At 35.9% G+C, this 27,905-nt stretch overlaps 1 protein-coding gene across 3 annotated transcripts; it reads left to right on the forward strand.

Annotated features, from left to right (window-relative positions):
* The first annotated feature begins 5,152 nt into the window (after positions 1-5,152).
* On the forward strand, positions 5,153-27,373 carry LOC110799830 (uncharacterized). Of its 3 annotated transcripts, none has more exons than XM_056834963.1 (31): positions 5,153-5,509; positions 5,674-5,793; positions 6,073-6,230; positions 8,902-8,946; positions 9,582-9,660; positions 9,752-9,825; positions 11,284-11,390; positions 12,391-12,573; positions 12,710-12,910; positions 13,020-13,236; positions 13,337-13,408; positions 13,504-13,850; positions 15,730-15,922; positions 16,040-16,259; positions 16,337-16,673; positions 16,995-17,172; positions 17,282-17,422; positions 17,508-17,769; positions 17,896-18,366; positions 18,824-19,287; positions 20,227-20,363; positions 20,477-20,658; positions 20,780-21,166; positions 21,265-21,390; positions 22,060-22,125; positions 22,217-24,039; positions 24,132-24,411; positions 25,067-25,300; positions 25,908-26,420; positions 26,537-26,669; positions 26,928-27,373. In XM_056834963.1, exons 1-31 carry the CDS (start codon positions 5,435-5,437, stop codon positions 27,185-27,187), a joined length of 8,085 nt encoding a protein of 2,694 aa, XP_056690941.1. In that variant the 5' UTR covers positions 5,153-5,434; the 3' UTR covers positions 27,188-27,373. The 3 variants fall into 3 exon arrangements, with proteins under 3 accessions (XP_056690941.1, XP_056690942.1, XP_056690943.1); XM_056834964.1 differs by having other exon boundaries at positions 17,896-18,351; XM_056834965.1 differs by having other exon boundaries at positions 17,896-18,345.
* The last annotated feature ends 532 nt before the right edge of the window (positions 27,374-27,905 follow it).

A 27,905-nucleotide genomic window follows, 5' to 3' on the forward strand; every position in this document is an offset into this window, starting at 1 on the left:
GAAAATCAAATTAATTCTAAATTATTCTAATTTTCAACAAATTAATCATAATTACAAATTAGATTGCATAATTAACAAGGCTAGGCATTCAAACTTGTTAAACATATACAGTAGGTCAATCAAAAATTCAAGATTTATCAACAAGAATCGCAAATATTTAATTTAACATCTTAAATTTACGAAATTTTGCATTCGAAAAATTAAAACCTCCGAAAAGTCATAGTTAGGCTTCGAATTTGAGAATTCTGGGTTCGGCCGAAAAATATTATTTTTGTCAAAATTTTAGAATGCCTTTTAAATGCGGAATTGACACAAAAATCACTCGATTTGGATGAGTAACGAAGAAACTGCCGAAAAACTGCGTACGTATAATTAAATAAACTCAATTTGCAATTAATTAACAATTACGAAAATTAATCACCCCTTTTAATTCTTGCAAATTTGTAATATTTAACAATGTTCATGCAATTTAGATTATGAAAATAATAAGAGGCTCGTGATACCACTGTTAGGTTATGATACATATGACAATTCATAAATCATGCGGAAAAACCATTTAGCCAGGAATACATATTATTTACACATAATCATATAGCATAGTTTAGATGCATACTCTTTGTTGCGTGCCTTCCCTAGCTGCGCCCGAACCGAACAAGAACAAGTCTTTAGGACTCCAAGTGTCGTCCCTCCGTAGATAGTCCACAGCACGTCCGGATCCGCCTTAAGATTGACCAACTAGAATCGCCCTTAAGGTACTAATAATTTCGGCACTTTTAGGCAAGGTATGTGACTGAATTTTTCTCTCAAAAACTCACTTTGAATACTTGAATTATCTCTGTAAATATGTGACCCTAGGCACCTATTTATAGAGTTATGGAAAAGGTTTTGGAATCCTATTAGGATACTAATTTATTTAATTATAATCCTACTAGGACTCTATTTAAATAATCATTATCTAATAGTTTTAGGATTTAATCATATTTCGAATCCCGATTGCTTTAGGATTCCCGCACAAGCATTGCATGAGCACCGTACACCCGCGCAAGCCTTGCGGCCCACGCTAGGCGCACAGCGCTCGGCCCACTGCTGTGCTCTCGTGCGCCCGCCCCAGGCCTTGGCTGGGCCTGGCCTTGCGCTGGGCCTGGTCGAGGTTTGGCATGCGATGGTGCGTGTTGGCTCGCTGGGCGATGGCCTGGCTTCGTGCTAGGCCTTCGTCTAGCGGGCCTCGTCCGATGCTAATTCGTACGATACGCTTCCGATTAAATTCCCGATTCCGGAATTCATTTCCGATACGAACAATATTTAATATTTCCGATTCCGGAATTAATTTCCGTTTCGAACAAATATTTAATATTTCCGTTTCCGGAATTATTTTCCGATTCCGATAATATTTCCGATTCTGACAATATTTCCGTTTCCGGCAATATTTCCGATTCCGGCAATATTTCCATTTCCGATAATATTTTCCGATACGTACCATGTTTCCGTTTCCGGCAACATCTACGACTTGGATAATATTTATATTTCCGATACGATCCATATTTCCGTTTCCGGCAATATCATCGTTTCCGGAGTATTCATTTCTTGCCTGTGACGATCTCAGCTCCCACTGAAACCAAGATCCGTCGATTCCGAATATCCATAGATGGAGTATTTAATGCCATTAAATACTTGATCCGTTTACGTACTATTTGTGTGACCCTACGGGTTCAGTCAAGAGTAAGCTGTGGATTAATATCATTAATTCCACTTGAACTGAAGCGGCCTCTAGCTAGGCATTCAGCTCACTTGATCTCACTGAATTATTAACTTGTTAATTAATACTGAACCGCATTTATTAGACTTAACATTGAATGCATACTTGGACCAAGGGCATTATTTCCTTCAATCTCGACTATATCTTATTTACCAAATAAAAACTAAAAGTGTGGCCATCAAAATGTGTGGCTATATCTTTGCTATTATTTCCTAAAATTAATAGTCTGACTAAATAATGTTACTCCATTTATTAAAAAATGGAATAATTATTACGGAAAAATAAACATACTCCTTTTATTGTGACGTGTGAGTGGTGTGACTGTATCAATTATTTTGAAATAAATGAATGTTGTTTCTTTATTTACAAGGACCAACAGATTTATCTAATTCAATTTACATTTTCCTTAAATCAATATACTCGATCAGTATACTTTTAATTGAATTTGACATATTTCGTATTCCTACTTCCGCCACGAATAAGTTTAGATAGATTTAGATAATATAAGTTTAGACAAAATAAGTCGAATAAGACTAAGCCTAAATTGTCCAACAATGCAAGTGGCTGAAAACTGAAAAGTAATGTTAAGATATTGTGAGTAAATAAGTTGTGGTTGACTCCTATATTAAAATATTGTAAGTTGTATGTTGTAGTGGGAAAAATGAGTGTATAAATGTAAAATTTATATGCCGAAATGGAAAAAGCAAAGTGTAAAGAACTTTTAGGAAATGACTAAAATAGAAAGCGGGAGAGATCTTAAGTTCATGAACGAAGGAGTTGTAGAAATGACGAGTTTAGAGAATGTATGTCACATCTATGCTAGCTAGATGGGCAACTGAGAAATATAGGGATAAAATGTTAGACAATATAATAATAAAGAATGATTGATTTTAAGGCTCCAAACTCACATACGACACATATTTACTCATTCTAAATATTAATTTAATTTGTAATTTAAGAATAATTTTTAAATAGCTAATTTAATGTATATGCATATTCTCAAAAGCATAAAGGGTTAATGTAGAATTAAAAGGTGGTTTTCATAAATAATTTTTTTTTAAAAGAATTAAAAGGTGGTGGGTAAGATGAACCTTAGGTCGAAAAGGTGAGCGGACATTTTAATGGTATGTCTATGAATATATCAGGTTTAGAGGGTGGGGCAATGATAATTTTGAATTTTCTAACTCCATAAGTTATATACTTTATAATGGTTATATCTTATAAAGGTTTATATTGGATTATTAATTTAATAATATAATAAGTTAATATTATTATATTTGCAACACAAAATTATAGATAACATATGTGATGTCAAGGAATAAAGGATTGCAATATCACTTATAAATAAAATTTTGTGCAAATTTATTTTGATATATAAATTGTGCATCACAACTTGGTGACAGGGCATGTTTTGATTTATTGGAATTGGAAACATTCGCCCCATCCTAAAAATGAACCCATGCGATGAAAAATATTTTTATCAATATCGTGGTTAATAATAAAATCAATTTTACTTATAAATTTATGTCATTATATATATTCAAAATCAAAAGTTAGCTAAAAGGTAAAGTCGGTTTTAACCAAATAAAGGGATATCATATTGTCAATGGGTAGAGCTTTTGGGAGACGCCTCCCTTACCAACTCCGCCCCAACCAAGTGGGGGGGAATGGAGAAAAGTGTTTGGTGATAGAGTATGAATTATTCTATATATCTGCCTCGGGTGATGGAGAAATTATGATAGATTTTAGATGTACTGGATATGCCCGGCCTCCATGTATCCTTCATCTAATTGATAGTGGATATATCAACATTTTTATCACTATTAACCTGAAAATTATAAAAAAAATTCTTTACTCGATCACCCTAATTAGACAAACCAATTGTCAAATACTCCAGAATAAAGTTTTACAAATCAACTTCTTTCTTACCCAAAAAAATATCGTCTCTAGGGATAAGTATGAGGCGGATTTGGATTCACGGGTGGGTGACGGGGAGGGAATAAATGTTATTAGGCGGGGAGCGGGATGAGAATTGTACCTATTGTGGTGAATAGGACGAGGATGAGAATTTTAAGCGGGTACAGGGGTGGAGGGACCATCCTCCACACTAGCCCCAACCTGACTCAAAGTTATCGATCTCTAACCGAATAAAGTATATGATGGGGGTAGTGTTAAGTAATCAGGAAATGATGTAGATGGTGGGCGAGTATTACGTGGGTATGACTATTGAAGTATAGGGTGGGTGAGAATAATTTTGTGCTTGACACTTGATAAAAGTGAAAAAAATAAATCTATATATTTTCTCTTTTCTAAAATAATGGAAATAAATAAATAAGACACAAACTGATCTATCTAGCTCCATTTTGATGGTAATTTTCTGTAATAATAGTTTAGATGTCATGGATATTTGATATTCATATTATGGAAAGTCATGCATCGCACGAGTACTAAAGTATTATTATTAATTTATCCAAGAAAAATAAAAAGATAAAAATAGATGATTGACTAATAAATATATGGTGTTGGTAGGCGGATATAAGAATAACATGTACCCACCTATGTCATAGAACGAGTTTGGATTTATTGGATTTGGAACACTTACCTCATCCTAAAAATATATAGTTGCATTTAAATATATTTTTATCAATAATATGGTTATTGGTGTTAATAACAAATTCAATTTTAATAATTAATTTATGTCAAATTACTCAAAATTTAGTTGAAAGGTGAGGTCGATTTTGACCAAATATAGGGAAAGATTGTATGTGGGTAGGGATTTTGGGAGCCCCATCTATTGATAGATTTTAGATATACTAGATATGCCCTCCACGGCTCCACCTGTCATTCATCTAATTGATTATGGAAATGTCAACATTTTTATCACTATTAACCTACGTATTATAAAGTTTTTTTGTTTACTCGATTACCCTAATATATATAGTTGAATAAAGTAAATGGTGGGGGTAAATGTTAAATGATCGGATAATGATGTAGACGATGCATGGGAGAATATTAAGTGGGGATGACTATTGAAGTAAAGAACGTATGAGTTTAAGTTTGAAACAGGTGATGGAAGGGGAAGAATTGAAAGTAAATTTATTTACGTACCCGTATTTTTTCTCAAATTTTTAAATAAATAACACACGAAATGGGGCAGTAACATATCTATATATTATTATTTTAATAACAAGATTATCGATAAGCTCTATGTTAATGATAGTTGTCTATAACTGTAGTTTAGATATGCAAATTTAATATTCATATCCTAACTTATGCATCACACGGGTACTATACTAGTTACATATAGAAACATAAGGGGAAAGCCTATTTGTAAGAATCTTTGCAATTTTTTATTTCTATTTTACCAAAGAGAAAAATAAGAAATATAAGGTTACCAAAGAGAATTTCCCATAAAATTTTCGGATTAGGCTGGCTATTTGCCCTCCCTTTGACGCCGCAACAAAAACCTATACTTGTATATCCCCGTACCATGTCCGACCTCGTACGTACTTAGCGGCGGTCTTTTGACATACGGAGTAGTTTTTTTTGCCGCCTTTCAAACCACCGAGACCTCACCGTCTCTTCTACTCTTTTTCTCTCTCCTCAAATTTCACTGCCTCTGCTCCTCTCTTCAAATCCTTCTTCCTCAATTTTCTCTCCTCCTTTCAGCCACCAATCATGGCGTCGGCCAAGGACGCTCAAGCAGTGAAAACTCTCAACACTACTCCTGGCCACCGCAACCGCCGCTTTGTGGTACTGTTTACTTACTTTTCCTCCTTAAACCCTAGTTAGCTTCCCCTCCTTAAACCCTACTTCACTCATCAATTCTTTTTGTTGTTTTAGATTTTTTTTGATGTTTGATTGTGTTAGTTTGGAGAATTTTTTGAGTTTTTACAATTGTTGCAAATGTTGTGCAGTACAAATCTGTTACTCAAAGAATCGAAGAGATAGAAATCGATGTTTTTTGGAATCTCCATACCTTGAAGGCTGAGCCATCTTCTAGCTCTTATTTCTTAGACTGCCTAATATATTGGAGGGTATGCCAATTATTTTACTCTATATCTGTTGTTATTTTTTGTTGTTGTTGTCATACTTGCATTCTAATTTGATTATATACTTTACTGCTAATTTTGAAACAGTAGTAGATTAGATACAATTTAATGGACCATGTAACTATAATTGAGGCAATGGGTATTCTAAAGTTCTTAGCTTTATGTTGAATTTAAGAAGAAACCACATTTTCGGCGATTGCATATTCATAGTTATGTCACTTGTGTTCTTTTATTGATTTTTCGTGTGGTGTTGTTGTGGTTCAGGAGCTAAATACAGCTGAGGATTTTATTTCATTATATGAAGAGTTGATGCCACTTGTACAAACCTTGCCTTTGGTTCTGTTACACAAGGATATGATAATCTCAAGACTGCTGTCTACGTTGCAAATGAAAGCGCGGCTTTCGTTAGAGGCTATTCTCAGGTTTGCCTTTTCCACTCTGTTTCACTAGCTACTTATCCCTATGAAACAATTTTGGAATATGACTCAAGAGTATGAAGTGCTTATTCTTTTTTCCCCGTATTTACGAATATTTTTTCTTCTAGTTCATTTATTAGGTTTTTGGTACCTTCTTAGTTGGTTGTAATTATACAAAAAAGTTGTTTTTGGGGCAGAGTTATAGGGTTGAGGACTGTATTGAAGTGTATTCTCTCTTGGGTTGAATAATAAATGTGCACTTTCAATGAACTAATCTAATCCGATAATACTTGAATCTAGGCCTGTGTTAAAATACACGTATTGTTGTGGGGGACGACCAAGGGAAATCCTCTGGAGGCCAATAAAAGGTCATCAACACCTTGTGATTTAGTTAATTTGTTGCTTCTGTTTTAGGAAAAATTAATAAGATAGGTCTCAACTCTTGTCATCCTTCTAAATTCAGTCCAACCTATCTATTAACCCAGGTGAGTCCCAACTATGAGTTACAAGCGATCCTAGTGACTTGTAACCTACTAAACCAGTTATTTATTTTTCTTTTGTTAAAATATTTTCACTTTTCATGTCCTCCCCTCCACAGGGGTCAATGTCCACACCATAGCTACAACCAACTAGCTCCTCCCAACAGTCACCGTCATCGTCATGAGTCTCCTTGTATTTTCTGTGTCTCCCTTTTTTAATTGATCTTTCATTTGCACACAATCGAAAGCCAGTTTTTGAATTTCTTTCCATTTATTTTATCATCCCCTCCACAGTGGTCAATGTCCACACCATAGCTACAACCAACTAGCTCCTCCCAACCGTCACCGTCATCGTCATGAGTCTCCTTGTATTTTCTGTGTCTCCCTTTTTTAATTGATCTTTCATTTGCACACAATCGAAAGCCAGTTTTTGAATTTCTTTCCATTTATTTTATCATCAATTACTTTTCATAAGTCAATGAAAATGGTACCACCTAAAAGAATAAAACTTGTACTTTACTACCTGAAGAAATAATTGAACCTTGTATTTTACCACCTGAAAATAGAAAAATAGATGAAACCGTTATGTAGGAGGCCACATTAACGGTAATATTTCTGATATTTTCTCTTCTTCCACGATATTTCATGTATTTAACTCCCTTCTCTTCCCTTGCTTCCTCTTCTTTCATGAATTCCCTTAATTTTCCTCCCATTAGTTCACAAAATTGACAAAATTAAGGGGAGCAAAGAGAGGAGGGTGAAGGAGTTAAATAGAATCGTTGAGGTAGTGTAAAAAATTGGAGGAAAATTGAATTATTGGCTCCTACATAATGGTTTCATTTATTTTTCCGTTTTTAGGTGGTAAAAAACAAGTTTTAATTTTTTTAGGTGGTAAAATACAAGTTTTAGTTGTTTTAGGTGGTAAAAAACAATATTTTGATTTTTGTAGGTGATAAAAAAACAATTTATCCTAACAAAAAAAGTTCAATTTTTTTCTTTCTCCATTCCCAATTTTTTTTCGTCTTCTTATGAAGCAAAGACCAAACTAACAACTTGTGGTATTATTTTTCTCCTCTTCTAATACATACTACCTCCGTTCCTAAATGATCTTTACGGTTACTATTTGCACGGTAATTAAGGAATTTTGGTGAACATGTGATGGTGGGGTAACAAATGGAAAATGAGTGGCTATAAATTGTCCAACAATGTGAGTGGGTGAAAACTAATATTAAAGTATTGTGAGTGGGTAAGTTATGGTGGGCCAAATAAGAGTATAAATGGAATAAAGTAGGAGTGTAAAGAACTTTCAGGAACGGACTAAAACGGAAAGCGTAAAGAACTTTTAGGAACGGAGGTAGTATGATTTACTCCTCTGGTTCTACTGCCTCGATCTTTTCTGTTTTGGTTTGATGGCGGCTGATTTTTTGTGGCGTGGGTTGATGTGGGGTGGGTTTGTGGCGTAGGTTTTGTTAGGGTGGTGATGGTTCCATGGTGGGGTGGGTCAGGAGGTGGTTTCGCGGTGGGATGGCGGTGGTTTGACTGTTTTCATGGCGGGTTAAGAGAAGCAGGAAATAGAGGGAGGTAAGAAGAACTCTAATGGTCATAAAAAGGACCTGCTCGCAAAAATAAATAAAAAATATATAAGCAGGTAGCCAACCTTTGGTACATGAATTACGTAAGCAACTATCAAAATATTGTAGCTCATATGAAGAAAAAAAAGGAAAAGGTAAAATCAATGAAAATTATAATGAAATAAAATATTTTAGAGACCTACAAGGTATTGTAGCCAACTAATGGGAAACTTTGTAGCTTAAAAACATTGTAGCTAGAAATTTGATGTGGTAAATTTAGCTACACCACCTTGTAACTAATCATTGGAGTTGTTCTAAAAATATAGAATAAAAAGTAAAAAGATGAAGACAAATGAAAACTCACCACGTGGACAGTTACCTACAATAGCAGGTTCCTCAATGACAAGAACCACACATGTAAAATAGGGTACATATTTAGGAATGCTCTAAATTAATAGATAGGCATAGTTGATACCTTTTTTTTAAAATGATTTTTTCCTTTGCTTTATTTTTCTTTTTACTTTCAATATGTAATCTTTAAGTTTTTAGATACTTGTAAGATAACTATGTTGGTCTCTTATGTTTGAATTTGGAAATCAAGGATGAATTGTTCATTTACGTGTACAGGTTGATCGCGGAGTTATCAAGAGATATACTGGAAGACTTTATACCGTAAGTGTTGTGATTGTCAGTTTATTTAAAAAAAAAAAAAGAGATTGCAACTCATCTGCTTACACCTTTGCCCTTTATAGAATGATCCTTGTTTTGTGCATGTATAAGGCTTGCCCTTTTTTTATTTAAAAATTTCTCTTGCTATGGTCTTTTTGTTTGAGATGTGATACATAATAAGTTTCGTGCCCCTTAGAGTCTCTGTTCAGGCATGTTTGGTTTGAGAAGGTAGTAATTAATAAAAAAAATCGACAAGGTAGTAAGTGGAATAAGTGTGTAGGTAAAAGGTGATAACTCACAAATTTTCCGTTACAGAATAGAAGCATTTCCTTGAGTGTTGACTTTGTGAAAATGAAAGAAATCAAGAGTTATAAAATGCAGTATGTAGTAGAGTATCAAATTATTAAAGACAGTTGCATAAGTGACTCCAAAAAGATACTCTTCCTCTATGGAAGCTACTCTTCCATGTCAATCTTGGTGCTTATTGACCATATACTTATTTCTATAATGTAGAGTATCTACGAATCTATAATGTACGTGCTTCTAAACTGCATTCTTTTATCTTCTGGTTTATGAAGGAGTTCTTTCATTTAGAAGCATTGTCAATTAACCTGCTTGTTTCATGTAAACTTTGACAGCTTTTTTCCGAAGATTAGTGAGTCTTATTTGGCTCTTCTAAGAGATGGTGCTGACCAGGAACCAGAAATTATTAAGCAGGTCTACCTATATCTTTTAGAAACTTCCTCCCTTTCAGTCATTTGGACTTCTTAGAATTATAATATTATGAAATTTGATTGCTTTGGTGCAGATATTTACCTCATGGTCATATATAATGGTGAATCTAAAAAAGTATCTCATCCAAGATGTTGTTCATGTTCTCAAGTAAGTGAGATTTCTTTTTTAAACAATTTAACAATTTCTTTTTCTTTTTTTGCTCCCTTCTATTAGTGTTGCTGGCATGTTGTTAACTTGTAGGACACCCACCAGTTGGATTGAAACATTTCGATCCAGATATAGAATTAAGTCTAGCCGGCTCAAATGGAGAACAACGACTTGATTATTGTGTAACCGTAGAGTATTTTTATAGTTAAGTTTTTTTGTTGCATGCCAATTAGGCTCTCATATTATGCGGGTTAGAATGTGGGTATTTAAGGAGCATATTGAAAAGATTAGTGGGGGTTGTTAGAAATGGATTGTGGGAACTTGGAACACCTTGGAGGGTCGGAAATAGGAATTTAGATATTAGAAGGGAAGTTGGAGAATCAACTACATTGGTTTAGTCATGTGAAACGTCGTATTGAGGATGCATCAGTAAGCAAAAGATAGCGTTGGGATAATGGAGTTTTCGAAAGAAGTTGATGGAGGCCAAAGGTGACTTGGATAGTGGTAGTTAAAATGACGTGAATTTTTTTGGTTTGAACAACATCTGTTATATTATACTAAAACATACACCTGGAATGACACATGTCACTTCCTGGTGCAAAATTTTCCCACCAATAACCCTTCTCCTAAAATAACATACTTCTATTTTATTTTATTTTCTCTCCTTTTGTATAAATTGTTTATGTATGGGAAAAAAAATAGGGTTATAGAGTATATAGTATTAGACGATTTTGGTAATATTTTAGTCAAATATTCATATCAATAATAAAAAATATATTTAATCAACATTTTGGTCAAATTAACATATTAAGCATATCGAATATTTTGGTCAAATTATAATATTAAACATATAAAATACATTAGATGATTAAATGAGTACGTTCAAGATTTATTAATTACGCATTAGCTTTAAGGGATAAATATTTTATAAAAAGATGGTCAAATAATAATTTTCGAATATCCGCCCATGCATGGGACCTAATCTAGTTAATACTAGTTAGAAGCAAATGGAGAAAAAAGATCTCCGTTGATGACCACATGCGATAGATTCTTGGTTCATGCAACCGGCACATCCTTTTTGGGAATAAGGACTTGGTTTAGTAGTTTTAGTTATTTTGTATGCATGATGGACAAGAATCATTGAGAGAGGACTATAATTTTGATTTATTCATTTATCTAATAAATGGTTCACATCGCCACCACCCTTTTGGGAATAATGAGTGTGTAATCATTGATATAAATTGGTAGATAATCTTACAAAACCATCTATTTGTGTGATTTATTGTTTATATAAAAAAGTGGTTTGCTGATACCCTAAATCATTCACAAATGGTAACATGTTAATATGTTATGGCTCCATTTTCTGTCTAATAGAAATACTTATTGTTTCCAGTTCATTTTTAATTCATTTTCATTTAACTGGAAATCCGTGACATATTTGAAAATTTTCTTCTGTAGGGTATCAGTCAAACTAAGATATTACCCCAAAGAATTTGTCCAGGAGTTTATGGCTCAAGCAATCTCATATTTGCTGAGACAATCATCTGACGGACAACTTGAAAAAGGTGAGTTTAGAAATGTGTTCAGGTTGACTATCTCTATAAACATGGAAACATTGTATGATATCATGTATTTTAGTCCAAGTTCCTCAAGATCTGTCTTTTCAGCTAGTTAAAAACTTCTAATAGAACGTGTTAGTGTCAGACTGATTGCAATCAGTTGATTAAATGGAACTCCATATGCAATGCACTGAAACCTTCTTTTTGGTGGCCGTTTTATTTTGAGTTTCATCAAGAGTTATTACTTAAATGATATATAGCAAATATTGTAGAATGTTTTATGTGCTGCTTTTGTGGGGTAGTGTGTTATGTAGTGTAATATGTATTGTAGCTGTCACCTGGTGTTGTAGTTTAGAGAGGGTCATTGAAATCCTCTTTAAGCTACAACACCGGGATGCCGTTGAACTTAATAGTAGATTAAGAGGTTCCCTTGGATTCCTTGTGAACCTTGTCTGCTGGAGCTTCTTAGGAGATATACACTATTGGACTCATTGCACTATGTGTTGTTTTCTGTGGCGAGATTTTGTGTTCTTAATTTCTTATATGTGCAGTAGGGTAGCTCAGGGTTCTGCTGGTCCGCTGAATTTATTAGTCCTTTGTGAATATATATTTAGTGGGAGCTCAACGTCTGTTATTCTCCTCCAATTATGGAATATGGGAAAGTAAACTCAATGGAGGTTATTTTCCTTTTTTTCGACAGATTGATCTCCATGCTGCATGTTATCATACTGCAGTCCTCCTTTAGTTTTGAGTAGTGGTAAACGAGTGTCTAAATGAAGGTGTGTTAACATCACCATATTTCATGCTCTGTCAGATGTTATGTTTTATTGAATTTATACCCCTAAGTACATGACTGAATTTGAGCCTTAATTGATGACATCCTTATGTATTGAATATTGATATTTGTCGATACAGGTTTTTTCAGGTGAAAATGTGTATTTTTCATTTGGTCAGTTTCAAATTTATATAAGCCTCCCCATATTTGACTAGTGATTATCATTCGCAGGTGTTAAGAAGATTCTATTTGAAGCTGCAAAAAAACCATCTCAGGCCAAAAAATCCGGAGTTAGTGCTTTGTTGTGGTATACTATGAGAGGACCATCGTCTAAGTTTCATTCAAAAGCTTGTCGGGTGCTACAATTATTAACAAAGCATGACTTCTTAAGTATAGGTGACAAGTTTGATCAAGGTGAGCTGTGATTTTTATGTGCCTTTTTATTGTAATTCTGTTACTTTTGCAGTCTTTCTGTATTTTATTTGGCTTCCACCTCCATATTGAAAGGTGTTACACCCTATATTCTTTTCACCATTTCGTTTTGTTGCAGGGTCTGACACTGTTGTTGAAATTGTGATTACTGCTATTGAAAGATGTATGGAGTTAAATCTTGCTGAGCTGAACCTGATATGGGATTGCTTGTATGAAGCTATTGGTAATTCTGTATCTGGGGGATATTCACAACATTTATCCCGTCTGTTATCAGTTCTTATATCAACTATTTCTTTTGATCATGGTCGGAATATTAGTGGTAAGTTATGAGTGAGCTTATGAATTCATGTTTGATGGGTTGATTCTTCTAGTCTGTAAAGGGAGATAACTGATTTTTAATGAGACTGGTGTTCTTAAAATATGTGCAGATTACGATCAAATGTTGAATCTAGTGGGATTGCTCAAGGGGGAATTTATTCTACCATATATCAGTGGTGAAACGGAGGAGCTGGTATCTGAGGCTGCTGATAAGACATTTCAGCTTATGTTGTGTGTTCTCGATGGCATTCACAGTAACAACAATTTGACTGCTATCCCTGAAATTGCCTTGCAGTGGGCTTCTGTTTTTCAATTAAGGAGCTCAAGGTACTTTACTTTAAGCCAATTGGTAGCAATTTTTGGTAGATTATCAGGCTTTCTTAGAAGTAGCTTTTCTCGAGTTGACATGTTTTATTCTATGTTTCAGTTTGCTGACATTCTTGAAAGTGTTGGTCTTGAAGGACTATGCTATACTTGCATTCCGAAGTAATATTTTAAGGTAATATCCCAGCGTGGATATATTATTGCCTACATTGAACAAATTGTGATAAACCGTAAACAGCACTTATCAAGTTCTTTTTGTCATTTTGGTAGTGGTTGGTTGAATGTGCTGGATATTGCGAAGGGAGAAGCTCTAGATCTGATGCTGGCATTTTGCGAAAGGTTTCAAGTTAAAACAGGATCTTTCCATGTACTGGAAGGGATATTAGAGGAGGTGGTTCTAAAGCTCAGTTGTTTCTTTCAAAAGACAATCTGCCACTGGATTGAAGTGTTAAGTAGCTTAACTCAGGGGGATATGATAGTTGATCAAGTAGATGAGGACAATTTGGCTTTACTTTGGGGAACCATATGTTGCATCCCTTATCTCTTACCTGTTGAGGGGAATGTGCATCTGATGGGCTTGGTGGATGTGGTTGATCAGCTATTGATAGCTGAAGCAGGTACAACTTTAACTCTGTAGTTTGAAATGAGCTAAAGAAGTCTTGTTGAAGGATTACGTTTGGAGTCTTCCCCTTAACAGTATCAATGGCTAGTTACAAGTAGGTTCATGCCTTTTGTTTTTCTTCATTCCGTAATAATGGGGAAGGGGACCAACTTCATTACGAGGCTGCACCTCAAAAGGCCTAGTTTATGGTTTTCCTACACTATGTTGATGGCTAGTCAGTTTGAATGAGGAACCGTGACAACAGCTACACAAAATTCTATGTTTTTAAGCAGAATAGTTGAGAGCTCTAACTGTGATTCGTAACCTTATAGTTTGTATTGTAATGTGCTGTGAAAAAACACCTTATAGTTTCTATAGCCTTATTTCGGGCCTGTGTTGTGGTCCTAGTGGAAGTAAATTGTTTAGTCAAAATTTGGCTCTTGAGTTAGAGAGAAAATGGTAAACCAAAAGAAACTAAAACTAGCTTTTTTCACTAGTACCACAGAGTTTCACTTCTCCTCATTTAAAGACGTATGTGTTCGTTTTTCATATAATAATACGGGGAATTTTTTTCTTAAACTTGGTGGTGGTCTCGATCGTGGCAAGGGTAAGGGTTATGCATCGGAGAATGGTGAAGTGTTGTTCGTGCAGCATCACTTGAAATTCCACGTTTGACAGGGCATGAAACATATGTTACTTTTATCTGTCATATTATCCTTGTCTTGTTTGTATTATTTCTATTTCTGCTGTTTCAGCAGTCTGTAATTGTCCCTTTTTATGATTTGGGAATATTATCTTTAGCTTGCTCCGAAAGAGGTCTCCTTCTCCCTTTGGGTTGAGGATGGTGAACAAGACCTTATCCGATTTCCGATCAAGGAAAAGGAAACAATTAGGTTGTGCATAGTGGAAACTTATTGTTGCATTGTGTAAAAGACCACAGTTAACACCGCATGATTTTAATATTAGTTCTTTCTAGTCTATCGTCCGTGTTCCGATATTGGTTGTATTGTCTGATATATAGTGGTGCTCTATGGTCTGGGAAATATGGGTTCAGTAAGTTAAGAATTTGATACCTCTCGTAGGTTGTATTTTAGCCGTCATATAAACCAATCTTTGTATTATTCATCATTCACACCCGTTTCCCTCTTATTATATTGTGGATAAGTAACAAGAAATTACCTCCTTTGTCCCATTATGCTTGGCATAATTTATTTTCGTTGTCTCAAAGCACTGTCAAATATGTTTTACCAAATGGGATGAGTCATACAGAGTTTTACCATTTATACAATTAGATCACGAGTCATTTTTTTTGTCCTAGTTGGTTTGCAATTTTTGTGTTCTCAACCTATGAGAATCATGAAGGGGCAGAGCTGCAGAGAAAGTGCATATGTCCAGTTGCGTAGGGTTTTCCCCTTGTAGCTAATAAATAAAGATATCAGATATAGGAGTGCAATAATCACTACTAGGTCTGCTTTCTTGACAAAGCTACTAGAAGAGGACACAAACATTTATGTTTCTCATGTTAAAGTTCTAAATTTTTTCCAGTAAAATTGTATTTGACTTATGAAGAAGTAACCTTTGCTAATAGGTTGGGTTTTTTGGATTGATTATCATGTCAAAAACCAGCTTTGAATCCCAATAACCTGATAACTTAGAGGAATACCGGCTTGTTGTTCCACTCCATATTTGCAGTCTCTCCCTCACTTGTTTCTTTCAGTTTTCAAATATGTTTCTCACTTGGAAATAAAGTACTGCATGACTCTCTGGATACTGTGTTCAGCATTTTAGTCATAAGTTTAGCTGACCCAAGGAGAGCCTTGAGGTTTAAACTGGAAGTTTTTTGTGATTGACTGATTCAATTTATGATTGTTGATCCGTCTGAATATGTTTTCCAGATGTTGTTACTGGAGTTCCCAAAAGAACTTGGCAGGGTCTAATTGGTGCTGCTTTACATAGTTATCACAACACAGGAAGACCTGAAAGATGTGAACTTGAAGATATCAGTAAGATTTTGCGTCTTGGAAAAAGTTATAAATCATCCCAACAAATACTGTCTGCTGTTGCAGATTATTTGGATTCGAGTTGCGGGTAAACAATTTGGTTATGTTACTCTTATAAGCAGCCGTTTAACCTTCTTCTACTTGGATGTTATCTGCATTTTAACACAGCTAACATTCTGTCTCATAATGCCTTCGCAAATGTCAGGTCTAGTAACCACAGTGGTGTGATAAGACCTCCAAAGCTTGAAACAGAAGAAGTGATAGACGCTATGAATGCATTTTCAGAGAACTTGTACAATCCTAACAAGGAGCTTCGTGTTTCGACCCTTAGAATATTGTGTCATTATGAACTCTTGAGTCATGAATCGCAGCAGATGGATACAGGAGTTTCTGAAGAAAAGCACGCCGACACCCAGTGTTACAATGTACATTCTTTTGACCATTCACTCTTATATATTTGTGCTGATTTGGCCATTGAAATAATTATTTTTGCAATGTCCAGGTGTTTAACCTGCTTCTATCCATTGAGCAAACACCCATCTCTGTTGCCACAAGTAGAAAGGTCACTTTGCTAGTTTCTAGAATACAGGCTTCACTGTCTGCTCCAGGAACAACTGAAGTCTATGTACTACCTGCTTTTTATGGCATCATCGGGCTTCTGTATAACCAGTATTCAGATTTATCAAACTCAGCTATAGAGTGTCTTTCTGTTATGATCAGCAAATATCCCGGGATTCTTTGGAATAGGTTTATCAGTTTTTTTGAGCAATGCCAGACCAGCTCCTTAAAGACTCATGGTTTAGATATCTCAAACATCGAATCATGTAGCGAGACAACTGGTTTGTGGCTCTTTCTTTTCCTTCTTGTTTGAGTTCTTGGTTATCTGATATCCTTGCTCCTCAAATTTCTTATGTTATTCAAGAACCCCGAGTCCATAAGTTTTTGTCATACTGTCTTTGATATTGGGTGGAAGGTTATTTCATTTAATTGCCTTTTATGTATTGTTTGAGTGAACAAAATTCTCCATCAAGTCCTTTGAAGTGAAATTCATTTCTTCTAAGAGAAGAGCCGGGGAGAATAGTTTGAGTTAAAGCCTGATGGCTGGCAAGGGGTTCTATCTTTTGTGGCTCTCTAATTGCTTATTTTATCTCTCTGGTCAGATTTGGTGGAACATTTCCGCTCGTATTGTGGGACAGTATCCGGTGACAGTTCAGGATCATCGATATTGTCTCTGCTACTCCAAGCTTTAGAGAGGATTCCAACTGTTACCGAGTCTCATTCTCGTCAAATAGTTCCGTTATTCTTCAGATTTCTGGGTTACGGAGATGAAATCCCTTGGTAACTTACTCTAGTTATGTGGATATTTATTTAGTTAAATGTGGGTTTGTGATGTCATCTTATGGTTCGGAAGAATGCTAATTTCTTTCCATTTGTTCTTCTGTTCTAGTTTGGAATCATTTAATTCTCAGGCTTGTGGGGGAAAGGATTGGAAACTCATACTCACGGAGTGGCTAAACCTATTAAAATTGATGAAGAATTCCCGATCATTTTACCGCAGTCAACTTCTGAAAGAAGTTTTGGTGAATAGGTTTGTAAAATTCTTTTTATTGTGTTTGTGTGCGTGCGTGTTTGTGGGTGTATTTGATTGGAATGTGACAAGGTGATGTTTCCAGGTTGCTTGACAACAATGATGTTGAGATACAAACAAGGGTTTTGGATTGTCTCTTGAATTGGAAGGATAGCTTCTTGCTCCCTTATGAGAAGCAATTGAATAATCTTGTCAATTCAAAATGTTTGAGAGAAGAACTTGCTACCTGGAGTTTATCTGTGGAGTCTAATTTGGTAGAAGAAGAGCATAGAGCTGAACTTGTTCCTCTGGTTATTCGGTTGCTTATGCCGAAAGTAAGAAGCCTAAGGACCCTGGCCTCAAGAAAGGTAGATGAGATAACTTAGTGGTTAATTCCTTTTTTCTCAAATGGAAAACTAACTTTCCAATTTTGTTATGGTAATATTTGCTAGAAATATTGACTTCCCCAAATTTATTTTTTTCCTATCTTACAGCATGCAAGTGTGAACAACCGAAAGGCAGTGCTGGGATTCATTGCTCAACTTGGTGTTTCTGAGCTTGTTCTTTTCTTTCAATTATTGATGAAGTCTTTGCAAATAACTGATCTTGGTAATGATGGAGTAGGAAGTTATGCTTGGGTTTCTGGGAAAAGCAATTTGGATGAGTTGGATTTGTCAAGTTGGTCGAATCTTTTCACCATGGAGAGGATATTGGCCATACCCTTGAAAAAGAGATATGGGTTTTTACATGTGGTTGAAGAAATTTTCAGAATATTTGATGCTTCACGTGTCAGCCCGTTTCTTGACCTTCTGTTGTTTTGTGTTGTCCGTGTATTGGAAAGCTGTGCTTCAAGTATTCCCTCTACAAATAATAAGCAATCTGCTCAACCTGAAGATTTTTCTGAAATTACCTTGCCAGAAGGTGGAAAGGAAGCTGTGAGCCATGTAGGGGTAATACTAACAATGGTGATAACAATCTATCTATCTATAATGTTATATATCCCTCCGCCCCCCATTAAACTTCTCATTTTGGGTTGGGTCAACATAATAAAATATTGTTTTATTTCCACTTACCTCCACACGTCGGGTGGTCCTCATTTTCTCTCCCTTCCCATAAAAACATTAAGCTATGTCCTATGCCTGATATTTATTCACCTTTTTGAAGGCTCTAATCAACAAAACCCCACTACAATTGCTCCTCTAAATACTTGTGCCCAACCCAAATGGGAAGTTCAGTGGATGACAGATGGAGTATACAATCTGTCAATGAATACATATGTGTGTGTATTGTGTATGTATGTGGTGTGGTAGATGGCTAGACCTTCTTGAAAATGATGTTTATCTTGTACACTGTTACATTTATACTGTGGATATGCAGAAAACCTGTTGTAATTACTGATCGCTGTTGTGAATATATGTACAGGCCAGCTTGGCGGTCAAGCAATTCAAAGATATGAGATCGTTGTGCTTGAAGATCATTTCTTTTGTTCTTAATAAGTACGAGGACCATGATTTTGGCCCCATATTTTGGGATATATTCTTCAAGGCAGTGAAACCTTTAGTACACGGATTCAAACAGGGGGGCTCAAGTAGCGAGAAGCCCAGTTCTTTGTTCTTTTGCTTTCTTGCAATGAGCCAGAGTCCGAAACTAGTACCCCTCTTATGCAGAGAAAAGAACCTGATTCCAGATATCTTTTTTATTTTATCTGTTCCAACAGCTTCGGAAGCCATAGTTTATAGTGTTCTCAAGTTTATCGAGAACCTTTTAACTCTTGAAGTTGAGCTTGGGATAGATTGTTACATTATTGAGGAGGTTGTATGTTCAAACCTTGAGGGTCTTGTTGACAGCCTGCATCATCTATTTCACAATTTCACTGAAAGAAGAAGGTATTTTATCCTCTTTACATTTCTATGTAGTTCCCTAATTTCAGCGAAGGCTCTGTTATTAATGTTCTTGATTGCAGTTAGTTAATTCCATCGTGATCTACTGATATTTTTGAAGGTATTTGTATTGCTGGTTATGTCCTCGTTACATTTCTATGTAGTTCTCTAATTTCAGCGAAGCTTCTGTTGTTAATGTTCTTAATTGCAGTTAGTTTAATTCCATCGTGATTTACTGAGTTTTTTTTTTGTCTTAATGGCTCTTCAACATAAAAGATTGTTGAAGACTCCTCTTCTCTCTGTTCTGTAGCCACCTTTATGGTTATTCTTCTTTGTTGGAAGATTATTCTGAGAGGAATCTTGACAAAATCTCTTTGACTCAACTATGTCCTGGGTTGGGGGGGGGGAGAGGGAAGTTACTCTTTGTAATACTGGAGAGCCTTACTAGATTTATGGATTCCGCCAAATCTAGGTACTTTTGCTGACATTGATCCTTGTGGGTTAGAATTTCTCAATTGATGAATCCAGTTAATGGATTGCTTTTCTGTCGTATAATTGTTCTTCTGAGTAGGACTAGCGAATGCTGCATGGGAAAAATATTATTCTTGTCCTGGATATTATTCGCCCCTGTGAGATCATGGCTTGCTTTCAATTTGGAACTATTCTCTTACAGTCACCATTACTAATATTATCCCATTGTATTCACCACCTCCACACCCCCCCCCCCCCCCCACATACACATACCCACCACCACCATTCGTTGAAAACCAAGTCTATGAGGCATCATTTCTTCTGTGCATCTTATTCTCTAGTTTTGTCCTATTGTTTGGTAATAATGAATTTTGTAATATTTCTTCAGGTGAATGCCATGTCTAATCTTTTTGGTGTTTCATTAGTTGATTTCTTGCCTTTACTATTTGCTGTTTTCATCCATTTTTCTTTCAGGAAGTTGCACAAACATCCCGGGGAAACTGTGCTGAGAGTTCTGAAATTGTTATCAAAGTTCATAAAGGATCAATCAGCGGCGAGAAAATTTGTGGATATCTTGCTTTTACTTGCGTCAGATGGAATAAAAAATGCTGGTTGGGTTCTATTCCTTTTTCTTCGAGAGTTTTGGTTTGGTTTTGTTTTTGTTTCAAAAAACCATTTGTTTTGTTTTTGTTTCAAAAATCCATTTGTTTTGTTTCTGTTGTAGATGTATGCATGGAAGCTTTGCAGATCCTTAGAGATATAGTTTCAGCCTTACCGAGTGAAACTAACACTAGAATCTTGAAGGCCATATCTCCCATCCTTATTTCTGCTCAAAGAGATGTGCGCTTGTCAGTTTGTGACCTTTTTGTGGCTCTAGCTGAGAATGATTCATCCATGTGCTCTATGGTAATTGTTTTCATTGCTGAAGATTTGTTTTCCATTGTACAGTTCCTAGTATCTGTTTTTGGGTGGGTTATGTCACTGTGTCTTTTCTTTGATGATTTTTTTTTTTTTTTGGATTTTTTAGGTAAAACTAATTTGTGAATTAAATGCCACTTCTGAGAAGGAAATGGGTGAACTTGATTTTGATATTATCATCAACGCTTATGACAGAATAACTGCAGATTACTTCTTTGGTGTTAGTGAGGATCAAGCGTTAGTGATATTATCCCATTGTATTTATGACATCAAATCTGATGAGATAGTCTTAAGACAATGTGCATATAAGTCGCTGCTCTCATTTGTTGAATTCTCCGCTTTGAGAATTGGGGACGGATTAGAGAAGCAGGAAATTCCTGCACAAATGATGGCAGTTCATGGTAGTTATTGGACTGGTAATCGCATTCAGCTTGTTGTAAATAAATTCATGTTGAAGCACATGGGAGATGCCATTAGCAAAGGAACAATGCAAAAGGTAGGCATCTTTTGAAATTGGTGTTCTAGTGATTTGTTCACATACTGGGATTTTTATACAGTTCTCATGGTGACATGGACTTTTTGGTATGATTCTAGGAGTGGATTGACTTGTTGCATGAGATGGTCCTAAAGCTTTCAGGAATCCCAAGTCTTGGAAGTTTGAAGGTCCTCTGCAGTGAAGATGCTGAAGTTGACTTCTTCAATAACATTGTTCATTTACAGGTATCAGTCACCTTGAGTCCACAGGGTTCCTTTATGGCGTGAGATATTCATCCGAGGGCTTGTTTTCATTTTTTGTTAAAATGAAGTCTTTTCACCTGAAAGTTGAAAATATTTTTTTAATAGTTCTTCCTAAAATTGAAGTGCTTTATCCTCAAAAGGAGGTTTGTTTCACTTAATCTTCTCAAAGTTGAATATTCTATTTGTCTAAGCATTTGTATATTAATGTTGTAATTACCTTTCAATTGTGACTTTCTCTTATATAACGATGTGGCTGATCGAAATCTTGAGCTCTGCTTTCTAATCTATCAGGTTGAATTGTTTAAATAAGTAAATCAAAGGCCCTAAAGATAGTTAGCTTTCACATGGATCGATTGTAATGCTTCACCTTAGTTGCTATGCTGCCCTTTTATTCCCTTGTTTATTTTGGCCTGCTGTTCAGCATGGTTGGCTCGTAATGTTTTCTACACTAGTTCTGTCAGAATCCTGGTTCTCTTGTGTTCTATATTTCCTTATAATGATTTTCTCTTCATCTGGAAAAAGAAAGGGTTCAGTCACTCTACAGATTCTAGTTTATAGTTTACATGTTGCATATCTGAATTACTTTTTCTAAATTCTATGGATATTGCTTGTGTATACAACTGCAGAGCTGACCTTATTTTGTACTTGTAGAAACACAGGAGAGTCAGGGCATTGTCACGCTTTAGGAATATTGTTGCCACTGGGCAGCTTTCTGAGGTTAGCTACATATTGTGTTTTACTCGTATTATCAGTTATACCCTTTTATGTGTTTGCCTTGTTAATTCATTTTTGTTTTCCTTCTTTCCAGTTCATGCTGAAGAGAGTGTTCATCCCCCTCTTTTTCAGTATGTTGTATGATTTGCAAGCAGGCAAGGGAGAACATATAAGATGTGCTTGCCTGGATGCCGTTGCTTCTATATCTGGTCAGTTAGGATGGAAATCATACTACGCTTTACTAATGAGGTGTTTTAGGGATATGGAAAAGAAGCATGATAGGGAGAAGGTCCTGTTACGCCTCGTTTGTTCTATTCTTGACCAGTTCCATTTTTCTGAGACCTTTTCCTCACAAGACCTGGGGTTTCCTGGCAATGATGTAACTGAGAATGATCCCAAAGACATATCTAAATTAGTTATGCAACCAAAATGTGCTAGTTCTTCTGTGTTTTCTGTGATACAGGCCTGTCTTAGTGGTACCGTGCTTCCAAAATTGCAAAAACTGCTTGTTTCTGATCCAGAGAAAGTGAACGTTAGTATTAGTGTTGCGATACTAAAAGTTTTAAAGAAACTTCCTGGTGACACCTTGGATTCTCAGCTTTCCAGTATTATTCATCGGATATCAAACTTCTTAAAAAATCGTCTGCAGAGCATCCGTGATGAAGCAAGATGTGCTTTGGTTGCATGTTTGAAGGAACTTGGATATGTGTACCTTAAACTTGTAGTCAAGGTCTTGAGTGCCACATTGAAACGTGGATTTGAGCTTCATGTTCTGGGATATACCGTCAACTTTATCTTGTCGAAAGGTCTTGCAGAATCCGCAGGAGGCGTGCTAGACTTTTGTTTGGATGAACTCCTTCGTGTGGTAGATAATGATGTTTTTGGTGATGTAGCTGAGCAAAAAGAAGTGGAAAAGGTTGCCTTCAAAATGAAAGAGACTAGAAAACAAATGTCTTTTGATACACTTAAGTTGATTGCTCAAAATGTGACTTTCAAAACCCATGGTTTGAAGCTGCTCTCTCCAGTAACAGCTCATATGCAGAAGCATTTGACACCTAAAGTAAAATTAAAATTGGAGACTATGTTAACTCATATTGCTGAGGGATTTGAAAAAAACTCCTCCGTTGATCAAACTGATCTCTTTATCTTCATATTTGGCCTAATTGATGATTGGCTTTGTGAAGAAAAACGTAAAAAAGAAGCTTTATTAGTGGAGGGGTCGGGAAAAGACAAATCTATCGATGCAAACAGTAAAGTGGTTATGAAATGTTACGTTGGAACTGTACCACAGTGCTCATATCTTTTTACAGTTTTTGGTCTTCGACTTCTTCACAATCGTTTGAAAAATATTAAGCTTCACAAGGGAAATGATCAACTGCTCTCGTTAATGGACCCCTTTATAGAGCTTCTGACATCTTGTCTGAGGTCTAAGTATGAAGAGATAGTAGCTGGTGCCCTTAAGTGTATATTTCCGTTGACAAGATTGCCTCTTCCGTCCCTGGAATCTCAAGCTGACAAGATAAAAGTGATACTATTGGACATTGCTCAAAGTACATTTAGTGTAAATAGTCCTGTAATGCAGTCCTGTTTGAAATTATTGACCACCCTGCTGCAGAGCACCAATATTACCCTTTCTGCTGATCAATTGCATATTTTGATCCAGTTTCCTCTTTTTGTTGATCTTGAAAGAAACCCCTCTTTTGTTGCCTTGACACTTTTGAAGGCAATTGTGCGACGCAAGCTTGTTGTCCATGAAATATATGATCTAGTTAATCAAGTTGCAGAACTAATGGTAACCAGTCAAGAGGATGCCATTCGCAAAAAATGCAGTCAGATATTGTTACAATTCCTGCTCAACTATCAACTTTCTCAGAAACGCAGACAGCAGCATCTTGATTTCCTCGTTGCTCATCTAAGGTAAGATACCATATCTTTACTTGAGTTTTACAAAGAAAAATTGTTAGTATGTCCCCTTTGGCTACTTTACCTGATGTAATTTTTGTTGGCAGGTATGAACATGCCACTGGTAGGGCAGCTGTGCTGGAAATGCTAAAGACAATTATCAAGAGGTTTCCTGAGAGCATAATTTGTGAGCAGTCGGAGACGTTCTTTCTCCATTTAGTGCTTGCTTTGGCAAATGATCATGATAATCAAGTTTGCTCCTTGATAGGCATTGTTATAAAACATCTTATTGGTCGCATAAACTCACAACCACTTGAGTCCATCCTGAATATCTGCCTTGCTTGGTATGTGGGAGAGAAAGAACAGCTGCGGAGCCCAGCAGCACAGGTAATGTTGTATATGATGGTGTAAGTAGTTTACTGGATTTACAGTTGGCGTGAATTGTGATGCATGCAATCTCTTTGATATTTATCTTGTTAAGTGCCTTGTATAAGGTTTTTGAGTTTGGCACTGTAATGGGGTTGATGTGTTGGAGGAAGAATGTATCTTTTTCGCACTTAGAAGTTAGTTGCTTTTGTTCTTATAGAACTGCAAGATATATTGTTAGCAAAAGGCTCTAGAAGTCTATTCTATTACCCTCAAAACAATTGTTTATGGGTGGATATTTGTGATTGGAGCTTGTTATTTAATGTTCTCCCAATTGACTTGTTCATTCCATTCCCCGTATCCTTTGAGTGTACCTTCTTTTCCTTTTCTTCGCTTCGGTAGTGAATCATTTGCAGGACAGTTGCGTGGTAGATAGTTGAGCAAATGAATGAATTATGTGCCTGGCTTTGAAGGCATGTGTTACAGGTCAACAGTGAGTGCTGAAATATTCTTTTTTCTGTATAATGGTGTTACCCTTGCTTGATTCTGGTGATTTTTTTATGCTGATTGTACTAGGCTGTAATATTTCAATTTAGGAAAACATTGCCTGGTAACTAGTTTAAATTTTTAGAGTTGATGCACAAAATGTTCTTATTTCAATGTATATTATGTCCAGGTCCTTGGATTTGTTGTTGAAGTGATGAAGAGAGGATTTCAGAAGCACATTAATGATATACTTCCTGTAATGAAAATGATCGTGCAGTCTACCATTGATGTCTTGAATGATGGACAACTAAATATTTCGGACCCGGAGACAATTCCCTTTTGGAAGGATGCTTATTACTCTTTTGTTTTGTTGGAAAAAATTCTTACTCAGATTCCCGACTTATTCTTTGTGGAGGACATCGAAGTAAGTTTCTTTTTCGTAGATGTGAAAATATGAAATCAATTTTTGACAAGGTCTCATGAGCGGAATGTTGATGTTTTGTTATTACTATCCATTGGGCATTAATGTTGATCCTGATTTGTGCTTGAATTACCTAATTATGTTGATACATATTTTTGAAATGTTTAAACAAGTGACTTGTGTGGAGAAACTCCACAACATGTAGACAATTGTTCTGCCATCATTTTTTTTTTTGTGGGGTGGGGTGGGGGGGGGGAGGCAAAACATCTCTGGAAGCATCTACCAATTGTTTGTGATATTCTTCTCGAATAAATGAGGAAATAACTTTTTCAATGAAATACAGAAGACTTATGCATAGTAATGAACTGGGACCGCTGGATTTTTAGAAGCTTAACATTTTAGTTAATACTTTGGAATGTAATATCATGGCATATTACTTTTTAGTTTTCTGTCTTAAAACCCCATGTCTCGCTGCCGTGAGGCTCCAAAACGGTTGCTTGCTTTCCTATATATCATATAGCTGGGCCTAGTTTTATTTTATCATTGATCTCTTTAACACCAAAATACTTGTAACCTCAAGTGTTTGTTGGTTCACTTTTTTTTTTTCCAGGATATATGGCAGGCGGTCTCTGAGCTCCTTGTGCATCCCCACCCGTGGATTTGTAACATATCCGGCCGTCTTGTGGCATTATACTTTGAGCAGATGGTAAAGCAAAAAAAGACAATAGGAACGACTTGCCTAACAAGCACAAGTAGGATGTTCCTGATAGCTTCCTCTCTATGCTATCGATTAAAGGTTCAACTCCCTGATAAAGGTGTAAGAAGACTTGTTAAGTGCAATCTTGCATTTACAATATGCGGGATACAATCATTATTGCGTCAATTGAAATTCAAGGATCCTTGTGCGGTTTGGGACTCCCTTGACCCGTGCGAGCAAGGATGCTTCCTTAAAGCTTGTCAGTTGCTTGATCCAAAAAGCGGAAGGAGTATTACAGAGTTGTTTACTTGTGGTGGATTCAATGACGAAAAAATTGATCAGAAAAATAATGATGCTAGTTATTTGCTTGTGTCTGGGATACTTAGCACAATGGGAAAAACTGCCCTTCAAACAGAGGATTCTCAGGTCAGTGAGCTCCTAGGTTATAGGGCACAAAAAAAGAAACACTAGTTCTTTGCATGTATACATCAGATAATTATATTGTCTTCTTCTGTTGCTAAGTATTTTATTTAAAATTTCAGACAAAGATGATTCTTGGCAGTCTTAGAATGGTTGCTGAGAAGATCACCCAGGAAGATTGCCAGCAGTATGCCTATCTGTTGCTGTTCCCAATTTACAAACTTTGCGAGGGGTTTGCTGGAAAAGTAGTTTCAGGTAAGCTATCATCGGTTACTCAACCACCAAATATTCCCTCCGTATTCCGAACTCTACTCATTAGTTGCCTCATGTTTCATTGAACTAAATAAAAGATGGCTATCAAGTGCGTTTTGATTTATGTGTTTACTCTTTTCTTTCCATGATGTATCAAAATCAGTTAATATTTTCGTATTCGCTAAGCTTTAGAATAGTTTTTTTTTTCTTTTTCCACCTGTCTTTGTTGGTAACTTAATTGCACTTGTTTTGTCTATCCAGATGATGTGAAGCAACGTGCAGAAAAGGTTCGTGAAAAGATACAGGAAAAACTCGGTACTCAAAGTTTTGTACAAAGTTACAACCAGATGAGGTATGATCTTGGAGAAAAAAGGTTCAAGAGGAAGCAAGAGGAGAAGGTGTTGGCTGTAACTAATCCTATCAGAAATGCCAAGAGAAAAATGAAAATTTCTGCCAAACATCAAGCCCATAAGAAGAGGAAAATGATGACTATCAAGATGAGTAGATGGATGCGCCATTAATTTATTTATAGGAATTGTAACTGCTTGTACATATAGATTTATAGGTTGTTGTGATATCTTGAATCAGGGAGATACAATGTGTAAACCTGAGCCAAATTTTGTTAGAATTCTAGGATATTCAAAGATCAAACTCTTATTTTCACCATTGAATTGGCGAACTTATGATTGGTGAACTCTTTCTTCCTATGGGATTCTGTACGCGTGATAATTTCGCTTGCTCTTCATTGTATGTTTAGCTAAAGCGTTAAACCCCGAACAAGAAGGGGTTACTTGAGCTCTGCTTCATGCTCAGTTTCAGACTCTACAACAAAAATCAAAGCATCAGTCAATCCCAATTACAAAAAATTCAGTACTGTGTACTTCTGTAGTTAATAGTTGTACGTTCTAAACCTTATCATCTTCTTACCAAAAAAAAAAACCTTATCATCTACTTCTAAAAATTAAGAAAAAAAAGTGGTTATGTGTATGTGTATGTGTATGTGTATGTGTATGTGTATGTGTATGTGTATGTGTATGTGTATGTGTATGTGGTTTTAGCATTCACTCAAATAGAGAAACAGTCCAATGTCAAAAAAGAAAAAAGAAAAAAGAAAAAAGAGAAACAGAATGTGGAGCACTGCAGGTAGTAACTAGTAAGTACATAACAGGAAAGAGAAACAGAAACATTTCCAAAGTAGAATTGTTAACATGAGTAGCGGTTTAATAAGAACACGCTACT

This window comes from Spinacia oleracea, chromosome 1 (assembly GCF_020520425.1).
Source record: "Spinacia oleracea cultivar Varoflay chromosome 1, BTI_SOV_V1, whole genome shotgun sequence".
NCBI lineage: Eukaryota > Viridiplantae > Streptophyta > Magnoliopsida > Caryophyllales > Amaranthaceae > Spinacia > Spinacia oleracea.

Coding starts and splice junctions, on each gene's coding strand:
- LOC110799830 (XM_056834963.1), top strand. CDS start 5,435: ATGGCGTCGGCCAAGGACGCTCAAGCAGTGAAAACTCTCAACACTACT. Junction 5,510..5,673: donor ACCGCAACCGCCGCTTTGTG/GTACTGTTTACT, acceptor AATGTTGTGCAG/TACAAATCTGTTACTCAAAG. Junction 25,301..25,907: donor TCTTTGTGGAGGACATCGAA/GTAAGTTTCTTT, acceptor TTTTTTTTCCAG/GATATATGGCAGGCGGTCTC.